Below are 13,921 nucleotides of genomic sequence, written 5' to 3'. Positions count from 1 at the left end.
CACTGCCTGGTCTGGAGCTCTGTGATAATCTACATAACCTAAGTTTTTGCATGAATCATCTAAATTGGAAGTTTAACCCCAAATTTGACAAACAAGGATTACTCCTTAATCTGAAGTAGCTGGGTTAATGTGGATAAGACTGCTTTTTTGTCTCTAAAGTGAAGGTCTTTGTTAATGTCTACAGAACCAAAATGAATTTCAGTTTCTTTGGTCAGGGGGTCTTAATCTTAGGATTGTTCTAATAGTACTATGAATAGATGACTGACTTTATATTAAAATAATTTCATTAAGTTCTTAAAAGAATTAAACAAGCTGATTTGATTGTATACATATTTCCTTAAAATATCATCAGATATACTGACCTCTTAACAACTGACATATTATGCATAATAACAAAATACTTTGCTGAATGTTTACAGCTTGAAACATTGTAGACTGTCAATAAATATTTCCTGAATGAATTTTAAAAGTTAATTAGACTTGTGTAAAGCATGAAATTTTAAATATTATCCTTATTTAGAATATTTTAGGTGTATTTACATTTTGGTAAAAATGGAAAAATATCTTATTTCTCATACATTTAGTCCACATGAAGTCAAACGTCTGTCTATTTGGGAATAGACTTATTCAACAAACATTTACTTCATATGCTAGGGCCATGAGGAACAAAGACATACAAATCAAGGCTTCACTTTTCAGTTTTTATGTAAAAGTTTAGTGCCATGTAGAAAGTCTTAGTATTTGGGAACCACCATTCTAATTTAAAATATGAAAGTGGAGAGCTGTATCTCCTGAACAAGGGAGATTGTGATTGTGTTGAACTCCCTTAGGGGTTGAGAACCTGAGTGTTCTAACCAGAGAGAATTAGAGTTTTGAGTCCTTAGTGATCCATCTTATGTCAGCTTAATTCATCCAACAAACACTGAGACCCTTCTAGGTATAGCTCCAAGTTAGACCTGTGATGGTATGATAAGTATAACTAGGTCCCTATCAGATCCTGGGCAGGGAAAAAGGAATGTGAAAAAAAGCACAAAATGAAATAGTTATCATACAGTATCATCCTTTCAGTTACATGTATATCTTATACCTTCCAGTTGGAGAGAAGAATGCTCTAGGAAGGGAGAAATTTTGTTAGAATATTAGGGAAATACTCTGGTTGTGTCCACATTACACTGCTCTCTGCTCAGATTTGGGAATGCTCATCTAGGCATGTGTGAGTGCAGGAGTCTCTTGCACACCTCAGAGGAGCAGTAAATACTTCACTGCATTTTTGTGCAGAGATGGCCTCCATGAAGCCAACAGCTGGGGCCTCCCACCCTCTGTCCTAATCAAGAAGCTGTTACGTTCCATGCTGGGTGTACACCCTAGAGAACCCTGTGCACACGAATGTTCATAGCAGTACTGTTCACAGTAACCCCAAGCTAGAGACACCCTAAATGTCCATCAACAGTAGAATGGGAGATTAAAGCATGGGGTGTTCATATAACTGCATACCATATGAACTGCAGCTGCATGCCACAGCCTGGGTGAAACCCACAGGCAAAAAAGTGAGCAAAAAAGCAAGACAGAAGAATAATGTAGGATTCTATTGCTAAAGCATGTAAAACCAGGCAAAACTAAAGTATGTTGTTTGGAATATGAAATTAGGTGAAAAATCTATTAAAAAGCAGGGGAGCGATCATTAAGAAATAGAAGATTGTTTATTTCTGGGGATGAGAGAGGGTATGATTGAAAAGGCACAAGAGGAGTTTCTAGGATGCTGCTAACATCCTACTTCTTGTCCTGGTCTGTGATGACATGTTTATTTGTGCATTTTCTGTATTTTTAATGGGCAAAAGGAGACTATTGCCATGTCCTTTTTTTTCCAGTGCTCCCATAAAGAATGTGGTGCCCAGGGCAGAGAGGGCCTCTGGGGTAGAGGACCCATGTGCAAGGTTGGGCATCGCCCTGTATCCTTGGGGGAGGGAGAGCTGCCAGGTGCCAGGTAACTGTAATCCTGGCAGAGATCAGTGAACTGCGGCAGTTTCCCCAAGTTGAAGCTTACAGAACCCCCAAATAGGAACGATTCTTTCCTCTCCGAACCCTCACGGCCCTCGCTGGCACTAAGTCCTCTGCCTATGTGTGTCACCTTTGCACACTCCTCGACCCCCCTGTCCCCATCACCTGATAATGCAGGGCCTCTCAGTAAGTGTGGGTTTAAGAAACTTAGATTTGAGTCCCAGTTTCATCACTTACTAGTTATGGACACCTAGCCTCTTTAAGTCTCAGTTTCTTCATCTGTAAAATAGGCATCAACACACTCAACTCACCGGAGTGCCCAGAGGTTCACAAGAGAAAGTGGGTGTGAAACTGCTTTGAAAACTGTAACTTACTAGAGGGCTTTGGCTCATTGTACCCTCTCAACTCTTTGGCTTCACTGACCCTGAGATTCCCCATATGTATAAAGTTAAGAACCCAGAGAGCCAGTGATTGGAGGGATCTGGCCAAAGGAGTTCAGAAGTATTGGTCAGCAAGACCCATCCAACAAGGCCAGTGTCCTCACCTTCCCTTCCCCAACCAGGAGTCGCGGGATGTCAGCCTGGGCCAGAGGTTTCTAGAACTAGAAGGTTCTGACCAGACCTCATATTTTCCCAAGGAAAGCATGGAACTAGAAGCTCCCTGGGAGCAAAATGATCATCTACCTGGGATTTAGGTCTTCCTGGTGGTCCCCCTGCTCCCCCTATTGCCACTTTCCTTCCAGTTGAGATGCTGGCAAGCCGTCTCCCTTCTGTGGCTTTAACCCCTCCCCCGTGAAATGAGGAGTTTGAACTCCACAGTTACTCATACTTGTCACAACGGTTTGCCTGGACAAGGCAGAGCCCTTCTCTGAGGCTCAGTTTCCCCTTGTGTCAAATGAACGGGTTGGGCTCCATTCCGTGGCTCTCAACCCTGACTGCTCAGGAAAGCCACCTGGGAAGATGTTAAAAAACCAAAAACCCACATGGGGACCGTCCTCAGGCAGGGCTGAGAACCACAGGACTATGTGATAGTGTCATAGACTCTCAGTGTATGACAGCATGATGTCCCCAGCCCAGAGGTGGTAGACAGAGTGAGCTACCACCTAGGCTCCTGGTCCAGGGCTTCAAGGATGCCAGTTCTTGTGTTTGCCCCTCCCCAAAGGTCCAAGGGAGTTCTACCATCACCTGCAACATAAACATCTGGGGGGAGTTGTTAAAAAATACCTCCTCCCTCACCTCCACCTTTCATGGACCCTGACTTGGGTTCCCACTGGGGGAGGAGAAATCCAGTGAGGAAGGAGCAGTGGTGGGGAAGAGGTTCAAGTTAAAAGACTGTGGAACAGTCTTCCTTCAGACCCCCATCAGGAGTAGAGAACAAAACAAACTAAACATTCCATTCCATTGGGCCTTAAAGTAAACTAAAATACCAGGCTGAATTGAGCAGAGAGACAGACAGTTCTCTGGAAAACGATAGAGAATCCAGACCCAGGGCACTTTGCAGCAGCGCCACACTCCCACTCGACATCACTCTGTGAAGAGGCCCACGATGCTTGAAAGTGTGTAATGACTCTGCTCTTGAAATAAAGCCTTATCGGATATCTTATGGAACTGAGGACAGATGCCTGCTATGAGGAGTTTTCCCTGAAAACTAAAAAAAGTCTGATATTTCTGAGAATTCTGAGTTAATCTGGTAGTGTGGAGTGATGGGGTTTCTACTGGAATTATCTGGATAATTATATTATACTCTACTTTTGATTGATCCACAGAGCTTGTGGAAGTTTTTTTTAGGTTTTCAAGGGAACTATAGTGATCCCAATTTTTCTTCCACTGTCCAGGTCCCATCCACCCCTTATGGTGGCACCATCATCACCACCATGCCCCAAAATAAAAGAAAATAAAGAATGGGATAAAGAGAAGGAATAGGTTCAAGAAAGGGAGAGGACAGAGGACATGGATGAGGCAAAGTGGGAGGGAGACAGAAAGGAGTACAGAAGGCATTCCAGAGACATTTTCACCTTTAGAGCAAAATTGGAATCAATTTGAATGAAAAAAAAAAAACAACCCTGGAATTGTACCTTGCTCCACTCCATCTTAAACTTACTTTAAAGGATACTTGTGCCAAGTCCATCTTCCAACAGCACATTAAAAGGATCATACACCATGATCAAGTGGGGTTTATTCCAGGAATGCAAGGATTCTTCAATATACGCAAATCAATCAACGTGATACACCATATTAACAAATTGAAGGAGAAAAACCATATGATCATCTCACTAGATACAGAGAAAGCTTTCAACAAAATTCAACACCCATTTATAATAAAACCCTCCAAAAAGTAGGCATAGAGGGAACTTTCCTCAACATAAAAAAGGCCATATATAACAAACCCACAGCCAACATCATCCTCAGTGGTGAAAAACTGAAACCTTTTCCACTAAGATCAGGAACAAGACAAGGTTGCCCACTCTCACCACTCTTATTCAACATAGTTTTGGAAGTTTTAGCCACAGCAATCAGAGAAGAAAAAAATAAAAGGAATCCAAATTGGAAAAGAAGAAGTAAAGCTGTCACTGTTTGCAGATGACATGATACTATACATAGAGAATCCTAAAGATGCTACCTGAAACCCACTAGAGCTAATCATTGAATTTGGTAAAGTAGCAGGCTACAAAAGTAACGCACAGAAATCTCTGGCATTCCTATACACTAGTGATGAAAAATCTGGAAGTGAAATTAAGAAAACACTCCCATTTACCATTGCAACAAAAAGAATAAAATATCTAGGAATAAACCTACCTAAGGAGACAAAAGACCTGTATGCATCTTACCAAAACAAAATGCTGACTGGAAGGGGTTATCTGATATATTTTTTAGTGCTTTCATTTAACATGTACAGATAATTGGTAGAAAAATATTCACCTGAATTCATTTGCTAATATGCTGTGGGCTTCAGCCATCTCCTCAGGTTTACTCTTCGCTGTTTTGCATATTTCCTTTACCCTCATGGACGAAAAGCCCAAGGAAACAGTCTCCGTAGATACAGAACTAAATGACTGTGTTACCTGGTATTGAGGATGTGTTTTTATAATTCCAAACCAAGAGAAGAAAGCCAGTGAGCAGCAGGATTGAAACGCTGGCAACAGGTGCAACTTCGGTCACCATGCTGGTGATGTTATAATGCACTGAGTTCAGCACTTCCAGAACCATCTTGTGTTGCTTGATCTCAGGGGAAGCAATTTAAAGTCCTGTGGAAATCAGAGTGGCAGAAAAATTAGAGAATCGCCAAAGGTACATCTAGGACTCCTGTTGCTTCAGAGGATGCTGTACTGTAGGGATGGGTGCTTTGTTTGATAACATGATTGGACACTTAGACAAATTTATAGTTACAAGTCAAAACAATAAAGCCCAAGAGAGATCTTTTGGCTTGAAGTGCAGCATTTCTGACCTTGGTAGAATCTCATGTTTGTTTAGACTCTTGGTCTGATAGAACCATATCATCTTTTTTTTCTTTTTTGGTGTATTAGCCTTTTAATATATGACTAGATTGTGCTTCTTATTATTTTCTTTTTTTTAAACATCTTTATTGGAGTATAATTGCTTTACAATGGTGTGTTAGTTTCTGCTTTATAACAAAGTGAATCAGTTATACGTATACATATGTTCCCATATCTCTTCCCTCTTGCGTCTCCCTCCTCCCACCCTCCCTATCCCACCCCTCTAGGTGGTCACAAACCACTGAGCTGATCTCCCTGTGCTATGTGGCTGCTTCCTTCCCACTAGCTATCTATTTGACGTTTGGTAGTGTATATATGTCCATGCCACTCTCTCACTTTGTCACAGCTTACCCTTCCCCCTCCCCATGTCCTCAAGTCCATGCTCTAGTAGGTCTGTGTCTTTATTCCCGTCTTACCCCTAGGTACTTAAAAAAAAAAAAAAAAAACCATATCATCTTGCCGTTAAGTAGGTAGAGTGACTGAATTCTCAACTGAGAGCTAAATTTCTTACAAAATACATGAAAATGAAGCTCATTCCAGAGGTGGAGTCATTCTGTGACTTCATCAGCAGATTTTGTTTAGGCAGTCTTTTTCCCTGGTGGACAAATCAACTAAAAAAAAAAAAAAGCATCCCCCAACTCCTTTCCTTGCTCAAAATTACTTCCCCAAAAGGGTAAGCTTCTCCAGTAAGAAGGTGTTTTATGGGCATCATTGAGGCAATCTCAGAGCCTCCCGTAAAGTTGTCTGTTGAATTCAACGTAACTCACTCAGGACAGTCTTTTTCTGTTGGCTTTGGTGAGGCCTAAAATCTCTTGCACCACGCTAGATGAAGCAGTGTACATGGGGGCCAATGTCTGAGCGAGTAGGAAGGAAGAATAGAAGAGGAAGGAAAAAGGGAGAGGAGAAAGAGAAGGAATAGGGAAGCCGGAAGGAAAGAGAGGACAGACATAGTAGTTGCCACCAGAAATAGGCTCAGGTGCCGTTCAGCAACCAAGCTCCCCACAGCAGCCAGTCTCCTGTGGAGGACAATTTTCAGTTTGATTTGATGATTCTGTTTCTTTGTTTTTAAATCAGAGTGCAGATATATTTTTTCTAGTTTTACTGAGATTTAATTGACATACAGCAGGTGTACAGCATAATGATTTGACTTATATACATCCTGAAATGATTATCAAAATAGGTTTATTGAGCATCCATCATCTTGTAGAGATACAACATGAAAGAAATAGAAAAAATATATTTTTTCCTTTTGCTGAGAACGCTTAGGATTTACTGTCTTAACAACTTTTATATATAATGTACAGAAGTATTAATTATCTTTATCATGTTGCACATTACATCCCTAGTCCTTATTATTGTACAACTGGAAGTTTGTACCTGTTGACCACCTTCATCTAATTCACCCCTCTCCCAAACCCCCACCTCTGGTAGCCACAAATCTGATCTCTTTTGTGTGAGTTTGTTTCTTTGTTTGTGAAGTATAATTGATCTACAACAGTATGTTGGTATCTAGACATAACATAGTAATTCAATATTTCTATACAGTTAGAAATGATCACCATGATAAATCTAGCTGTCATTTGTCACCATACAAAGATACTACATAATTACTGACTATATACCCCAAGTGTACATTTCATAATCATGTCTCATGTATTTTGTGACTGAAAGTTTGTACCTTTTAATCTGCCTCACTTCTTTCTTTCTTCCCCCCAACCTCCTCCCCTCTGACAACTATTTGTTTGTTCTCCGTATCTACAACTCTATTTCTGTTTGACTAAGTTTGTTCATTTGTTTTGCTCTTTAGATTCCACATATGAGTGAAATCATGAGTATTTCTCTTTCTCTGTCCAACTTATTTTCACTTAGCGTAATACCCTCTAGGTCCATCCATTCTGCTGCAAGTGGTAAGATTTCATTCTTTTTTATGGCTTAACAATATCCCATTAAACACACACACACACACACACACACACCTACCTTTTTTATCCTCATCTATTGATGGGCACTTAGGTTGCTTCCATAATTTGGCTGCAATGAACATAGGGGTGCATATATCTTTTCCAATTAGTTTTTTGTTTTCTTGGAATAAATACCCAGAAGTGGAATCGCTGGATCATATGGTAGCTCTATTTTTAATTTTTTGAGGAATCCCCATACTATTCTCCATAGTGGCTGTACCAGTTTACATTCCCACCGACAGTGCATGAGGGTTCCCTCTTTCCCACATCCTTGCCAACACTTGTTATTTGTTGTTTTTTTGATAATAGCCATTCTGACAGATGTGAGGTGATATTGCGGTTTTTATTTGCATTTTCCTGATGGTTAGTGATGTTGAACATCTTTTCAAGTGCCTGTTGGTCATCTATGTATCTTCTTTGGCAAAATGTCTTTGCCCTTTTTTTTTTTTTTTTTGCGGTACGCAGGCCTCTCGCTGTTGTGGCCTCTCCTGTTGTGGAGCACAGGCTCCGGATGTGCAGGCTCAGTGGCCATGGTTCATGGGCCTAGCTGCTCCGCAGCATGTGGGATCTTCCCAGACCGGGGCACGAACCCGTGTCCCCTGCATCGGCAGGCGGACTCTCAACCACTGCACCACCCGGGAAGCCCTGCCCATTTTTAAGTAGGTTTTTTTTTTTTTTAAGTTATATGAGTTCTTTGTATATTTTGGATATTAACCCCTTGTCAGATATGTCATTTGAAAATATCTTCTCCCATTCAGTAGTCTTTTGGTTTTGTTGATAGTTCCCTTTGCTGCACAAGAGATTTTTAGTTTGCTATGGTCCCTATTCTTTATTTTTGCTTTTGTATCCCTTGCCTGAGGTGACATATCCAAAAGAATATTACTAAGACTGAACTCAAAGAGCATACTGCTTATGTTTTATTCTAGAAGTTTTATAGTTTCAGGTCTTATTAGATTTAAGTCTTTAATCAATTTTGAATTTATTTTTGTATGTGGTGCAGAAAGTAGTCCAGTTTGATTCTTTTGCATGTAGCTGTCTAGTTTTCCCAACACTATTTATTGAAGAGGCTGTCTTTTCCCCATTGTACATTTTTGCCTCTTCTGTGGTAGATTTTTAAAATATTTATTTATTTATTTATTTGGTTGCACCAGGTCTTAGTTGTACACGTGGGCTCCTTAGTTGTGGCTCCAGGGATCCTTTAGTTGGGGCTCGCCCACTCCTTAATTTCAGCACACAGCCTCCTCAGTTGTGGCATATGAACTGTTAGCTGTGGCATGCACGTGGGATATAGTTCCCTGACCAGGGATCGAGCCCAGGTCCCCTGCATTGGGAGCATGGAGTCTTATCCACTGCACAACCAGGGAAGTCCCCTTATTTTGTAGATTAATCGCCCTTTATGTCTGTTAATATTTGCTTTGTATATTTAGGTCCTCCTTTTTACGTGCATATGTATTTACAATTGTTATATCGTCTCGTTGTATGGATCCATTTATCATTAAGTAATGTCCTTCTTTGTCTCTTGTTGCAGTCTTTGTTGTAAAGTCTATTCTGTCTGATATAAATATTGCTACCCCACCTTTCTTTTCATTTCCATGTGTATGGAATATCTTTTCCATCCCCTTACTTTCAAGCTGCATGTGTCTTTAGAGCTGAAATGAATCTGTTGTAGGCTGCATATATGGGGGTCTTGTTTTTGGATCCATTTAGCCACTCTGTGTCTTTTGATTGGAGCATTTAGTCCATTTATGTTTAAAGTAATTATCGATAGGTATGTCCTTGTTACCATCTTGTGCATTGTTTGGGGGTTGTTTTTATGGTTCTCTTTTGTTCCTTTCTTCTTCTTTTGCTCTCTTCCCTTCTGATCTGATGATTATATGTAGTATTATGTTTGGATTCCTGTGTTTTTGAGTGTGTGTATCTATTATAGATTTTTTGGTTTGTGGTTACCATGAGGTTTAAATATAGCAATCTATGTAAAATACATGATTATTTTAAGTTACTGATCTCTTATATTTGAACACATTTTAACAACCCTGCATTCCCCCCCCACCACCCCACTTACTGGTTTTGAACTACATTTTAGATCCTTTTGTTTTTCATATCCTTTAACTACTTATTGTAGATATAGAAGATTTTACTACTTTTGTCTTTGAAATTCCCACTAGCTTTATAAGTGGTTTATCTATTACCTTTACTGTATATTTGCCTTTACTAATGAGATTTTTTTTCTTTGCTAATGAAATTTTCATATTTCTAGTTATTGGGAGTCTTATCCATTTAGAGAAGTCTTTTAAACATCTCTTTTAAAGCTGGTTTTGTGGTGCTGAACTCATTTTTAGCTTTTTCCTGTCTGTAAAACTTTTGCTCTCTTTTTTTTTAATGTGAAGAAAACGCTTGTTGGGTATTCTTGGTTGTAGGTTTTCCTCTTTTAACACTTTAAATGTATCCTGCCACTCCTTGAGCATGCATAATTTTGCTGAAAAGTCAGCTCATAGTCTATGGGATTTGCCTTGTACGTAACTTGTTGTTTGTTTTTTCCCTTGCTGCTTTTAAATTTCTCTCTTTATCTTTAATTTTTGCCATTTTAATTACAATATTCCTTGGTGTGGTCCTTTTTAGGTTGATTCTATTTGGGACTTTCTGTGCTTCCTGAACCTGGATGTCTCTTTTCTTTCCCAGGGCAGGGAATTTGTCAGTTATTATGTCTTCAAATGTGTTCTCTGCCCCTTTCTTCTCCTTCTGGGACCCCTATAATGTGAATGCTAGTATGCTTAATGTTTTGCCAAACCTCTCTTATACTGGTAGGTTGGTTTTGTTTCCCAGTCTTGGAGAAGTGGCCTTATGTAGGAAATGTCCAGCAGTGCACACCCCTCTGGGCCCAGCAGTGCACACCCTTCTGGTCACCTGAGCAATATGCTTTAGGGGTATCTGCAGGGCCCAGCAGTGCACACCCTTCTGGTCACCTGAGCAATATGCTTTAGGGGTATCCTCTATGTGGACTGCGTGTGTCTGTCTGTTGTGGCAGGCTGACTACTGTGGGTGTGGTGGTTGATGTGGCTGCACCCGCGTCAGTTTGTTGCCAGGCCCTGCCTTGTGCATAGGCTGCCACCTGTAGGTGGGCAGGGCTGGGAGTGCCTGTCTATGGAGCCCTGGGAAAGGGGGTCCTTGTGCTAATGCTGGTCTGGTCGTGGGCAGAGCTTGGTCCTGGGGTGGCTGGCTGTGGGTCCAGGGCTCCCAGAGTTGGATCAGCCTATTGATGATAGGGCCATGGCTCAGAAGGAGATGGGCCTGGTGTCCTCCTACTGGTGGGCAGGGCCAATTCCTGACTTGGGTGACTGTGGGGTCTGGCTAGTGACAGCATGCTGGTATTGGGGCCAGATTCTGTCATTGCTGGCTGAGGGGCCCAAGGTGTCCTGGAGCTGGTTCAGTCCTGCTGTTGCACAAAGCTGGGGCCCAGGGCATGGTTGGGAGGTGATACTGGGCTCCTAGTGGGTAAGTTGAGTCTTGACACATTGACTGCAAGGCTATGGTGGTTCTAGGGCCACTGTCATCCCACTGGTGGTTGGAGCTTGGGCCCAGGGCTTTCTAGGGATTGTTTCCACCCACAGGTGGGTGAGACCAAGGTCTGGGGCTTGTGCTTGCAAACTAATGGGTAGAGCCGAGTCCTGGCTTCTCTGGCTATGGGTCTGGTATTCCTGGACCTGGTGTTGGCTTACTGGTGGGTGGTGCCGGGGCCCAGGGTGTCCTGGGGGTGGTGCTGGCCCACTGGTGAGTGCCCCAGATCCTAACATAGCTGGCTGCATTTCATGGTGGTCCCAAGGCTGGTGTCCACCCATGGGTGAGGCCAGGTCCCAGGCCTGGGGTGGCTCATTGGTGGCTGGAGTTGTGTGCTGGGGTCTCTGGCTGCAAGGTCTGGAGTTTCTGGAACAGGTGTTGGCCTGCTTGTGGGCAGTGCCAGGGCCAATGGAGTCACAGGGCTGGTGCCAGCCCCCTACTGGGTAGAGCTGGATCCTGGCTTTCTGGCAGCAGGGCCCTGGGGGTCCCAGAATTGGTGTCAGCCTGCAAGGGCTGGGACCTAACCCCTTGTGGGTGAGGCCAGGTTTAGGGCTAATGTAGGCCTTCTGGTGGGTGGGCTTGGGTCTGATGGCTAGCGCCAGGGTCTTGGAGGTCCTGGAGCTTTGCTGACCTCTTGGTGGGTAGGGCCAGTCCTGGGGCTGCTGGGTTCCCAGGGTGTCCTTCGGCAGCAGGCCTGCTGGTAAGTGGGGCAGTGTCCCTGCCCAGCTAATTGCCTGGACTGGGGCTTCCCAGAACTGGCACAGACTCGCAAGTGGGCGAGGGCAAGTCCCTGTACTAATAATCTAAATAGAAAATTCCACAATGGTGATTACCAGCACCAGTGTTCTCTTGGTGGGGTGTGCTCTCATTAATGACTGCTGCCAGTGTCTAAGTCCCTAGGCTGACTTTCAATTGCCTCCTGCCTCTCTGGGAGGCTCTCCAAGATGAAAAAGTAGGTCTGACCCAGGCTTCTTTCAAATTACTGTTTTAGCCCTTGGTCCTGGAGCATGTGAGATTTTATGTGCGCCCTTTAAGACTGGAGTTTCTCTTCCCACAGCACACTGGTTCTCTGGAAAATAGCCCCACTAGCCTTAAAGCCAAACGTTCTGGGAGCTCCTCTTCCTGATGTAGGATGACCAGCTGGGGAGCCCAATGTGGGGTTCAGACATCTGACTCATTGGGGAGCACATCTGCAATCATAATTATTCTCCCATTACTGAGTTGCCCACCTGGGGTGTAGGGATCTTAACCATGTCTCCCGTCCCTCCTACGTGTCTCGTTGTGGTTCCTTCTTTTTATCCTTAGTTGTAGAAGATCCTTTCTGCTAGTCTTCAGACGTTTCTCATTAGTAGTTGCTCTGTAAATAGTCGTAATTTTGGTGTGACCCTGGGAGGAAAGGAGTTCAGGATCTTCTTGGCCACACCCTCCTTCCTATGAGATTGAAGGAACGTGTGAGGATTCTGTAGGCATTCCTTTTGTTAATTTCAGTGTGGGCTCTGTGGCTGGCAGCCCTAAGCAGCCTGAGGGCCACTGGGAAGAAGGTAAGAATGTGCAGGATGGGGAAGAAATTGGGGGCTGGTTGGGCCAGGCTTGGTCTTGGAAGCAGAGATGATTGGGCCCCAGGAAGAAAGGGGTGCAGGCCAGCCACAGGCAGGAGGGAAGAAGGAGCAGGGGCCCAGGGTTAGCTAGGGAAGAGGAGGGGAGGGAGGTCCCTCAGGAGAGCTGATTTGGGGAGCAGACTGAGGCCAAAATTATTCCAATGCCTAGGAATGAACAGAAGGTCTAGGAGAGTCCTAGTGCTGTCATGTGTTTCTGAAGTATGTTGTATTTATATCCTCAAGTGCTTTTGTTCTTTTTAAAAAATTTATGAAATATGTGGGCACACACACACACAGAGTAATTTGCCAACCATGGACACCCCTCCCATTTGCCACATTGGCTTTAGAATCCCTACCCGTCGCCTTAGAGAACTAGAACTGTACAACTAAGTCCAAGCCCTCACCCCCTCTTTTCTCCGCAGAAGTGCCTGTGCTCCAGAACTCAGTCCTCCATCCTTGTGTGCATGGTTTTAAATGTGCCCCCGTCCCCTGCAGGAACTCTGATGGGAGTGTCTGTAATCAGAGTCCATGGCACTTCAGAGAGAGCCAAGGCTGGATACACAGGTTCAGAGACAGGTGTTTCTGGGTAGGAGGGGTTGCTCAGGACATGGAAGCCTTGGGGAGCTCCAAGTGCCTGAGGACATGCAGAAGCAAGGGTTCTTGAGGGCTGGCACTTGGCAGACCAGGGCTGTGGAAAACCTGTAGGTGGTGGGCCTGTAGGGGTGGATTTCCCCAGTGAATTGCAGGGAGATTGTGGTGTAAACCCTCCCAGTGACCTCATGTGTGACCCCTTTCTGTGACCCATAGGCCATGGGAAACATGACAAAGATAATGAAATGCCCGGAAAGCAGTGAAGGCTCTGCAGTGTGCATGTGCTGGTTGGTGTGTGTGGTGCAGGAGGTGGGGAAGGGTACCGTGGGCTTCTGCTTACTCCCCCAATGCTGCTCTCATCACAGGAAGGGATGCATTTGGGCCTCTTGCCCTGCTTTTCTGTTTTTCTCAAACGCTGGGACTGAAGTGTAGAGGGCAGACACTTGCACATGTGTGGAATAATTAGTGACCCAATTATCCCATTTTATTGAACCAAAGACACTCACCAACACTGTGTCAGGCACTGAGCAGTGTACAGAGGTGACCAGTTCAAAGTTTCTTGCCCCAGGAGGTTCACAGTGTCTGGGGACAAAGGCCTGGGTCCCAGCCCCAGGGAGAGGCTGCCACGGGAGAGAGATCCAGGCCAGTGTGAAGGACCACAAATGTGTAGGAGGTTCCTGCTGATGGGGTGAGAAGAGCTTCCCCAAGGAGAGGCACTGAGACAG

General features: G+C 43.8%; 1 protein-coding gene across 1 annotated transcript in view; it reads right to left on the bottom strand.

Annotated features, from left to right (window-relative positions):
• LOC309803267 (aromatase-like) overlaps positions 1-5,228 on the bottom strand; it is a gene marked incomplete at its 3' end in the record, with an annotated part of 32,188 nt that extends 26,960 nt beyond the window's left edge. Inside the window, 1 exon segment of the mRNA XM_082619274.1 lies at positions 5,060-5,228. Coding sequence (XP_082475400.1) covers positions 5,060-5,204 — 145 coding nt within the window. The 5' untranslated portion in view covers positions 5,205-5,228.
• Between the last annotated feature and the right edge of the window lie 8,693 nt (positions 5,229-13,921).

Source organism: Mesoplodon mirus, assembly GCF_964341445.2.
Source record: "Mesoplodon mirus genome assembly, chromosome: 4".
Classification (NCBI taxonomy): Eukaryota; Metazoa; Chordata; class Mammalia; order Artiodactyla; family Ziphiidae; genus Mesoplodon; species Mesoplodon mirus.
This window is presented reverse-complemented; position numbering and strand designations above follow the sequence as displayed.